Source organism: Colletes latitarsis, chromosome 10, assembly GCF_051014445.1.
Source record: "Colletes latitarsis isolate SP2378_abdomen chromosome 10, iyColLati1, whole genome shotgun sequence".
In the NCBI taxonomy this organism is placed as follows: domain Eukaryota; kingdom Metazoa; phylum Arthropoda; class Insecta; order Hymenoptera; family Colletidae; genus Colletes; species Colletes latitarsis.
In genome coordinates this window covers 13,607,577-13,617,728 of record NC_135143.1, presented here as the reverse complement: position 1 = coordinate 13,617,728, position 10,152 = coordinate 13,607,577, and the positions used below count along the sequence as shown (strand labels likewise).

The following is a 10,152-nucleotide window of genomic DNA, read 5'->3' as shown; positions in this document are numbered from 1 at the left end:
TTGTAAGTAAAACATGAAGAAAAATACAATTCGTATAGAGTTATTTACACAACGGTATTATTCATTGCACATTTTCGACAGTATCGTATCAGAACGATGTGCGTGTATAAGTCGAGTGGCCGTTTTACGATTAATGAATAGGTACTTTGTTAATTATCGAAAGGTCCATTCGAAAAACCTAAACGCAATCCCTGAAATTCAACAAGTGCCCCTCAAACTTGAGCGAGAAAGGATAAACGAGTGAGCGAGCAACAACATCCAACCTCTATTACGTGCGTGACGCGACTGATCTCGTACGCGGGGAGTAGGGAGACGATGGTCCTGTACGAGGTAGTGGGGGTACACGGTTGGTCATGTTCGATCGAGTTCGTGTATCCTCGGCTATGCTCGGCTTCTGGTTTCTCCCGCGGCCGCATAAGCGGTGTCAGCGTGTGCGCAGACCGGCTGCGCAGCAGGCGTGTGCGTTGTCCAGATTCTTTGTGCCATTCCTGGCATACCAAAAACAAGAGTGGTGACTGCGCTCGTATTTACCGGGGTGCAGCGTTGCGCGCTAATATTACTGTGCGAATTTTACCCGTGGTGTAAAAGGCTCCGCGCGCGCGCGACGCCACGTCAGCTCGCCCAGTGGTAAGTACATTAAAGAATACAGTGTCGAAACGTCCTCGAAAGAGCGCGTCTACTCGTCCACGCCCGTGTGTCCCAGCGGCGTCGTCCCACACAGGGGCCGCGCACGGAACGGATTCGACAGCAGCGACGACGGCGTATACACACCGTCGGACACAGACAGACGGACAGACGGACGAAAAGGAGTGAGACAGAGGGAGCGATAGACGCTGCGTGAAAGAAAGAGACGAACTGACAAACCGACCGTGTGATAAAGATAAATATTAGGAGGAAAAGAGAACATAGACACAAACGGAGTATGTGAACGTGCGTATACGAGTGTCGACGTTATTCGGTTGATTGTGCTTCCGAGTTGGTAAAAGATACTACCGATTCCTCCTATATTCTTCGTGTGTCATGATTGTCAGGTTCGTATTTCCGGTGACCGTGATGTTCGCATTGCTAGCCCCGTGTTGCTGCTAGTGGTGCTGCTCCTACTACCGCTTGGAGAGAAAGAGAGAGGGAGGATGTATGTGTGAGCGAGCGAGAAAGGATAGGAGAAAGATAAGAAGGAGAGGGAGTGAATGAGAGAGATGAAACGATAGTCAGATCAGTTTGATAAACGAAGGAGCTCGAGTCGTGCCGGTCTATCGCATCTACCGTGCGGTTTGGTGGTGCATCGGTGCATCTGTCTTTGTCCGATTGTCGCGTGTTTACGAGCGTTGTGTCAGCTGTGTGTCAAGAGAACGCAAGTTCTGTGTATGTAGTAGCGAAGCGTGTGCAGTCACTCTGGCAACGTGTACGACTCGGCGTACAGTACGGACTCGTCGAGGAGGTTAGGACGAAGCGTGATCGTGTGCCGGTGGTGGTGGGCTGCGTGCGTTTCCCCGAGGAGAGCGCGCCACGACAGAAACGTGTGCCTCTGCCTAGTGCCTGCGTGCCAGACCGCTCGCTCACCCGCTTCTGGTGAATTCGTATGGTGAATTATTGATCCGCGGCGGCGTGTGCGTGCGGAAAAACCGCGCGAGTAAAAGAGACGAATTCGCAGAGGGTAGGAAAAGAGTCAGACGGACGGAGGAAACGTTTAAAGATATAATACACCGGTGTCGTTGTTTTGAAAACTGTGCGCGCGCGAACACGCACTCCGACGATACATAACACGACTTCTACGAGCTCTGGAGGTGGAGCAGCGGTAGCAACGACGGATTTTCTTTCCCCTAGGCGGGACCAAGCGAAGTGTTCGCACGTATTCCATTGCTCTCGGCGACTACGTGTGCCTACATACGTGTCTCTCTCCCCTTTCCTGTCATTCTCGCGCGTTCTCGTTCTCTTTCTCTTTCTCTTTCTCTCGCTCTTGCACACTCTCTCTCTCTCTCTCTCTATCTTTCTCTTTCTCTTTCTCTATTCCCCGCTCTTTCTCTGCTCTCGCGTGTTATATGTGTGTGTGCGTTTCTCTCCGTCTCACTCTGGCTGCGTTACCGTCGCCGCGTGTGCGTCAACAAAACTAAACGCGGGAAAAGCTCGGGCGCGAAATATATTCGCGGGGAATGTACAGGGTGTTTATCGTGATACGCGGTGCGTTTTCGATGCTCGGCCAGTGAGTGCCCAGTGCAGAGATACGGGAACGGATATTTAGACGACCGGGAGAAGTTCAAACGGGAAGTGTTGTCGTCGTCGTAAGACGACGGCGACGACGATCGCGACAACGACAGCCACGACGATAAACGTTCGAGGAACTTAAACGCGACGCTGTTGTCTTTGTCGCGCTCTTTCGCGTCTTGATAATCCAGGACAAGCAAAACCCTTCCTTCGCCGCCGCGACTTGGATGGATACTGTGCATTATTTCTGGAGTGAGTTTCTCTTTTAATTGTGTGCCTGTGTGCGGATGTACGCTTGCATGCGACCGTGTGGGTGTACATGAGTTTGTGTACGTGCGTGTTGTGCCACGAGTGCTTGTAACACGCGGTACCGCACGGCTGGTTTTTTTTTTCTTCTTGTGACTAGGCATCATCGCTGCCGTCGGATACGTGGCCGTGGACAACTTTACGATTATCGCTGAAATTTTTGAACCGTTTGTCCTGCCATTATCGTGAAACGTGACAACATTTCTTGCTTCCTGGTACAGTGAATATTTTCTTTAAAACGAATATAGAAAAGTACGGTAGCTTCGCTGTTATTGTTTACGTCCTCGAGCATTATCTCGACCGGTAGAAAGAAAAACAACACGCCGTACCTGACTTTTTGAAAGTGTACCGTGCAACACGGTTTGTTTAGCAGTAAACGGATCTTGTTTTGACCGCTGTTCCGTACGTACGCGTTTGCTGATGATGAACGCCACGAAAATATTCGAGTGACAGTGATTTTAGCACAATGACGTTATCGCATTAGGTTATCAAGAATAATTACAGGGTGACATGGTAACACGCTGTTACATAAATTTGATCAGATACTTGTTCCGTTATCGTAGTTTGTAAGCGGTACGACCAGGTACGCCATTTATAAAAGATTGTTACCGTTGATTGCGTATTTCGGGTCAGTTGATTCGCCGGCTTCTGCCATCGACGCGTTCGTATTTCAATTAGAAACCAGTCATGATCGAATGTAGCCACTGTATAACCGTGACTGTTTATATTAGATAGAATATTAATCGATTCGAGCAAATGGTAATAGAAAAGTGTTAATTTAACATTTTGATTTCGTTTGTAGATTTTAACCAGAATTTTTATATGATTCGCTTCTCGAAAAATTCTCACAAAAGTACAAAAATGAAATTGAAACATGAAAATAATTTTCTCCGAATGTTTGCTCAGATATACTAATGCCTAATTCAATATGAATAGTTTAGCATACAACCAATTTCTGCGTTTTTATTTATTTTTGGTTTGATAATGATTATTATCATGCTTATCTGGCGTGTTCACGCATTGAATAAGAGTAACGCATGCATTCGAAGCATGGGGTCGTTTCCTTTTTGAGCTATCACGTTTTACAAATATTTCGAATATCGTAAAGTTGAATTAGTTCAAAACTTCGCTCAAACTTAATTTCGTTACAAACGATCATTGTTTAAAGTGATGTGATAACATTAGCTGTACAGCTAGATAGTTAATAGAGCTGTGAATGTTGTTAGGCACCGGTATCTTATCTAGTTGCATCTATTCACTCGATCGAGGAGATACTTTAATTCAAAAACGTGGTTAGATTGAAATCCTCACCGACTTGGACATCTTATTTTTTTCGGAGATTCTATGTCACGCTCATAATTTTATCTGTGATTATCCACATACGTTGAGATTACATGATATTTCAACGCATGTCGTTAAACATTTTAGTACACAGAGTAACACTCGTCGTTTTAAAATAAACCGAAACGAACACTTCTTATTGGTATTATTGGTTTTTTTAGTGTACAATATTAGTCAACGAATGCTCGTAGCTCCTCTTATTTATCATTACGTGTCGTTATAGACTGGATGTTGAAAAAGTAGTTCTTGGGATTGCACGTGGGATGTTCTTTGTTGTTTACGATGTAAAGAATTCCAATCTTAACTTTTTGTTAAGGAAGATTTAGTGCCGTTTCATCTTCCATTAAGTTTTCTAAATTAAGACATACTGTCACGCCAGTGTTCCCCCAATGTGTACACACTGAAAGATGTAACATTACGTTATTGTTATATAACGTTTGAAAAACAGTTAAAAAAAGTATCACTACGATTAAATCCGTCATTTTATAAAAGTTGGAGAACGTATTGTGGAAGGATAACTATATTTTCATTAATTAAAATGTGTAGTGTGGATATTAAAAATTGTAACACGGAAATAGTAACGCGTTAACGTTTTTCAGTTTTATTTCCATAAAAGATATGATATCGTGTTGTTTTCCTCCAATTTTTAGAAATTAAATGACGCGTCAACGTTTCCAAAATTACGTTAAATATTAACTGCTAGTTATGAAAGGAGGGTCATTGAGATTTTATTGTCGGAACTGGTTGAATGGAAACTGGTCGTTCGAAGAGAACGGTGAATGAGATACAATACCAAAAATGAGAAATAAACGCCAATACGAATAAAATAAGATAGACAATTAAAAATAAATTGAATAAGGTTGTGTTCGGATTTATTTCCATCGGAAAAATTTCACCAAACTATTGATAATGCTCTTATGAAGATACAATAGGACGTGCAAATAAAATGTATAAAAGCTTTTATGGTTGTAACACTGATACGCGTTCTACACTGCTTTGAAGTTAGGTCAGCTAGGTTTTGTTTGCATCGCTGCTGGCCGCTTTGAAAAGAATATAAACAATGGTTAGGATGATGCCCGATTAAATATCCCTAACACAGAGTTGATCAAAATGCAAGGCACAACTACGATGTTACTGTTTCGTTTCTTTTTTTAAGTTATGAGTTATGGTGTCCCTTTATTGTTTACTAATTTTACAAAATTAACAGAAAATTAACCATAGTTATATATTTAAATTTTAATTCTACAAAATACGAAATACTATAGTATAAATATTCCGGCGTTTGAAAATTTACAAAAAAAGACATATTAATTATAAAAAATGTAACGCGATCGTCTTTCAATTTTTAGAAATCAAATTTATACTCAATTTATAATAGAAAAAAAAACGAAGTAGAAGGTTGAGATCATGTATAATCACGATTAGAGAAACGAAGAAATCACGTAAAATCACGTGTCGAAATAATAGATAAACAACACGTGGATAATTTCCTGTTTTTGTTTTCTAAATGACAATTATGAGTTATTTTCTCAATGATACCTTGATTCTTATTATAGATCAAGTATGAATTATGTAGTCGATTTGTCTCTGAAGAAAAATCAAAGCAAAAGGAAACGTAGACTAAATAGTAAACATTATGTTTAGAAATACAATTTTTTCTAATTAAATTGATACTTCTTTTATAAACGAGAAAAGAGAAACTTCGAAGCAAATGATCTAATAATTAAGTTGCGTATCGTTGACGCAACATTAGTCACGCTATGTAATTGCTGTGTAATCGTTGAATGATCGATGAAAGTATTTGTTTTATTTGCAATCCTAAAAATTGATACTTGAGATATTTTAAAGAACACTGGATACGACAGTTTCAAACTTTATAAGGGTCTTGCGTTTAAACAAAGAATTCTCTGAAGTATAAATAATTGATTTTGACGAAGCAATACAAACACTTTCACACAGACAGAACAAAAATTTGATCTCCATGGTCGACGTAATAACTCTCGTCCTGGTCATAATTAATTTAAAAAAAAAACTGAGAAAAATTTAATTTGTTTATAAATGCTAGCAAAAACAAATAAATTTGAAGCTTCTTAGCAGTCAAAAGAACCCTCGACTTCGGTTCAAAGTTTAATAAGATCGGTTCTTCGAGTTTCGCTGCAATATTTTTTGTATGGTGGTTTTGAGTTATTTTTCGTTAACTCCAAACCAAAGCACAGCCCTCAATCTTCGGCGCGGTGTGCGTTGAAATTCAAAACGGAGGTCAGTTAAAAATCGTCCGTCCATTTTGGAGCTGGTGATAGTCATCGAAGTTTTAACTGGCCGGATAAAATCTAGGGTTCTGTCAGGGGAAAGGATCCCGGTTAAGCAGCAGGTGCAACGTGTGTTTCTTCGAGCCTGTTCCGCCCTTCTCGTTCCTGTTGGCCGAACAGCTCGTTTTTCTTCCGAGGAGCAAAGCGCTGCACGCACACGGAACCGCGGAACCGGTAGCGGCGGTAATCGGTAATCGATGAATTCGATATTCATATCACCTTCGCTAAACCCGTATTCACTTTCTATGCTCGATATCGGCGCTTTTATCGTTCCGTCTTATCGACTCGTCAAATATTGGAACTCGGATAAAGCCTATTTTTGCGCTAATCGCGCATCTTTATTCTGGCAAAGATTTTTAATACCAAAGAGATGTGCCTGCGCCGTAGACGATGCTGACGATAGAATCGAAAGTGTTCCATTAAAATACATCTACGAACACCTCGAATCCATGGTAGAAACAACACGATTAGTTCGACGAAAGGAAAATTTGTACATTTTGACAAATGGGAAATCGATCGATCAGTTGTACGATCGTAGTTATTTGGGGCTAAAATCAACGTGTTACGCACGTGATAGCCTACCCGTGCCCCAAACTTGAAAACGCGTCACGCACGTCGCGTGTGATTTGCCTTTTCTCGTTTGCAATATGCTCGTGTATCTATCACGTAGCGTTGCCGTGTCAGATTTGTTACATGTTTCAGCGATGTACTAACGCTGTATATTATTTTTTTATTATCATTTGTATGAATAGAAATACTTTTGAAATTTGATGAACGGGTCGGTTGCGAGCGGTCACCGATTAATTGCCAGTGCAAGTGGTTCAGAGATATCGAGTAAATACGGTGACAAGTTCTGTTTAACTGGTATTCGAGTAAATGTAAGTTTAATGTCTGTTTTAAATTTAAACAATTTTTTATTCGGGTCTCGTTCGCGTAGGAAGATTCGCGCGTTGACAAATTTTTCCGTACGTATCGTACGTAACGAATTATTAGTAAAATTTGTTGAAGATATGAGAATACCATTATTAATTATTCTTCTTGATTTTTTAATTTATCCGTTAAAGCAGGAGTGATCTTTGAGGTCTACACTATTCACACAGTTAACACAGTTTCAAGAAGTAATTTTATGGAGATGTAAAATCCACCTTGAGTTCTTGTATACAAAATAATATTAAATGTTGAATAATAAACTGTTAAGGTATACAAGATGTTCGGCCACTCCTGGGAAAAATTTTAATGGGAGATTCTAGAGGCCAAAATAAGACGAAACTCAAGGATACTAATTTGTTGATTGAGGCTTCGTTAAAAAGTTATTAAAAAATTAAATTAAAAAATTTCAAATCGTTCACGGAAAAATTATTTTCAGTTGCGGGGGTCAATTACAATCATCTTTTATGAATAGACATACCCCCGAAATCCTACGTACTTTCGAGAAAAAAATTCTTTACTGTGTGACCGGAAATGTTTCTATAACATTTTAACGAAGCCTCAATCAACAAATTAGTATCCTTGATTTTCATCTTATTTTGGCCTATAGAATCTCCCATTAAAATTTTTCCCAGGGGTGGCCGAACACCCTGTATACTGAAACTCAAACTTGTTTACAATATTTTCTTTGAACTTTCATTAATAAAATGTAATATACGGATATATTAAAATCATCGGTACAGAATTTGCAAAGGTTAATGTAAACTTTCATAAAATACTCGAGGCATTGCTGGATATAATGAGATCTGAAAACAGTACTTCACAGTTAAGGGCGCCCATTTATAAAGTTTGTGATTTCCTAAAGTAAAATCTAACAAGACGTCAATAGTTGTAAGTTGCAACGTGGAACTCCACTTACACATTATGAATTTCTATCCATGTTTGACTTCTCGTAACGGCTGTCTCTTATCAACGATCCGTTTTTGTTTCAAACGGAAGACACTTGTTGCTAAGTGACCGTCCCTTGAACGAAGTTTGCTTCCAAGTATCGATGTTGCATTCATGAAGCTTCTATCGCATATATAGTATTGTACATAGAATATATTTAATTCTTGGGCGATTGTCAATGACTATAACAGGCTACAGTTGTTCCTCCAAGTGTACAAGAGTTTCAAACACCGAAGTAATTTCAGTTTGACACGTTTCTTCTTGCCTTTCTTTCAAAAATATTTTCGTATAGCGTCGATCCTTCTTCCAAACTTTGTTTCAATTTTAATGCATGTAAAAAAGCTCGCGTAAGAAACCGCGTAACAACTGTACGTGTTGGAACTCACTCCGTCGGCAATTTTCGAGTTTTGGACGTTTTCGATTCGCGAACACTGGTCGCTTTGGAGTTTCAATTCGGTGGATTCGAGAGCGCGCGACAAATGGACTCGTTTGTACCTACCGCGTGCGTGGATCCGATTTTATTTTTTTTTTGTCGTTCATTTTGGTCGGTAATTCGACCCGCTTTTGTTTAATGGCGTAGTGATCGTATCTCAGTATTCGTGACAGCAGCTAGACTCATTAAACCGAGGCTTCTTTGCGATATAAATAGGACTTCTTGTCCCGTTGCACTACGGAAGAAGCAAATAGATTATCGCGCGTACCGGCGGTCCTCCGTCGGACTTCTCCGTTCTCTTCTTTACCTTTCTGCTTCTCTCGTTCTCTCGAACCCCCTCCGTCTTTCTACTCCCCTCCGTTCTACCCCCCACCCGGTCAGTCATCTCGTTAGTTTTCTTTTGCCATGCAAGTACGGCTCAAGTCCGCTATGCGCGTGACTTTCTATTTGGTGTAGACGGTGCCAAATTGTCAAGTAACTAAAATTACCTACGAAGGTGTACCAGCCGTGTCTTTCTCTTTTTACCTTTTAACGTCTTCCTTTAGAGTTACCCTTGCTCTTTTTTCTTTCTTCCGGTGGGACTCCTCGCTCCTCGAATAGCAACGTTCTCCTCGTCGCGTCGAACTTTCCGTCTACGGTTCGTTGTGAAAATCACGCCCGGAATCGATACCACCGACCGATTTAAATACCCCAGGGCACCTCGATGATTTAATTCCCCGCGTATCGAGTGTCCGTTAAGTCGTTAAAGCGTCCACGTAAATGAATTCCGCGGTTCGACATGCGCCGAAGGCCCATCGCGATCATCCTCTAACCCTAATAAAATTTACGCGAAAGGTCGTGGTTCCCTAGATCGATTCACGAAAGGTCGAACGTTAGATCGAGAGAGATTTCAGTTGCTGAAACCGGCAGGACCAGTCTCTGATTTAAATTGTCTTTGGATTTTGAATAGCGTTACTATACGATGTCTCTGGTTAGCCAAAGAAAATTTCGAGAAAAATATGAATAACTTTTATTACGTTGGTCCCTTAATACTGTAACTGATTGTACAATTGGATGTTTGGCGATTCTATGACGTAAAATCGGACGAAAATGTGAAATAAAATTCTTTTATACGAGATGTTTCCGCAGGATTACCGATAACAAATTTTTCTGCATCGTCTTTGCGGATACGCTCGTACTTGTAACATCTTTTTCCATTTCGAACCGATTAGGCGATCATTTCCGCTCGTTACCGCGGTACGCTCTTCCTGTGGTGTGTTTTGCGCTTCTTCAATCTATAATCCCCCACTACGGTCGCCTATTTCGAAACTCGACCACGATCGCTGAATGTATCACGTATTAGCGGTTTATCGATCATTGAATAGATTTTACACAATTCTGATTCGACTTATTATTTATAATAAAAACGAAATGTAAGAAAAGGGCAAAAGAGATAAGTAGTAGGTTTTAAATAATTTACTGATAACTAGGTTCAAACTGTCGCTTTTATTTTCTCTCCAAAGAGGCGTAACACTTTAAATCAAGTTTGAGATGGCTGGAATGAAACGTGTCTGTGAATTGATTATAGAATTTCCGCAATGCTTGGACAATTTCCTGCAGGTTGCTTATTTATTTAATACTCCTTTCGCGCGAAAGATTTTATCGTAATCCGCGGTCGCGGCGTTTATAAATCGAGCCCGCGCAAAC

General features: G+C 40.6%; 1 protein-coding gene across 6 annotated transcripts in view; it reads left to right on the top strand.

Moving 5' to 3' along the window:
- The first annotated feature begins 419 nt into the window (after nucleotides 1-419).
- The window catches only part of Scalloped (TEA domain transcription factor 1 homolog scalloped), a 200,324-nt gene continuing 190,591 nt past the window's right edge, over nucleotides 420-10,152 (top strand). For 3 of the 6 annotated variants that reach the window (XM_076775062.1, XM_076775063.1, XM_076775059.1), the window contains exon 1: nucleotides 423-2,454. In XM_076775062.1, coding sequence (XP_076631177.1) covers nucleotides 2,430-2,454 — 25 coding nt within the window. In that variant the 5' untranslated portion in view covers nucleotides 423-2,429. Of the gene's footprint in view, nucleotides 2,455-10,152 lie in introns of all 6 variants that reach the window. The other 3 variants (XR_013080495.1, XM_076775060.1, XM_076775061.1) reach the window with 3 other exon arrangements.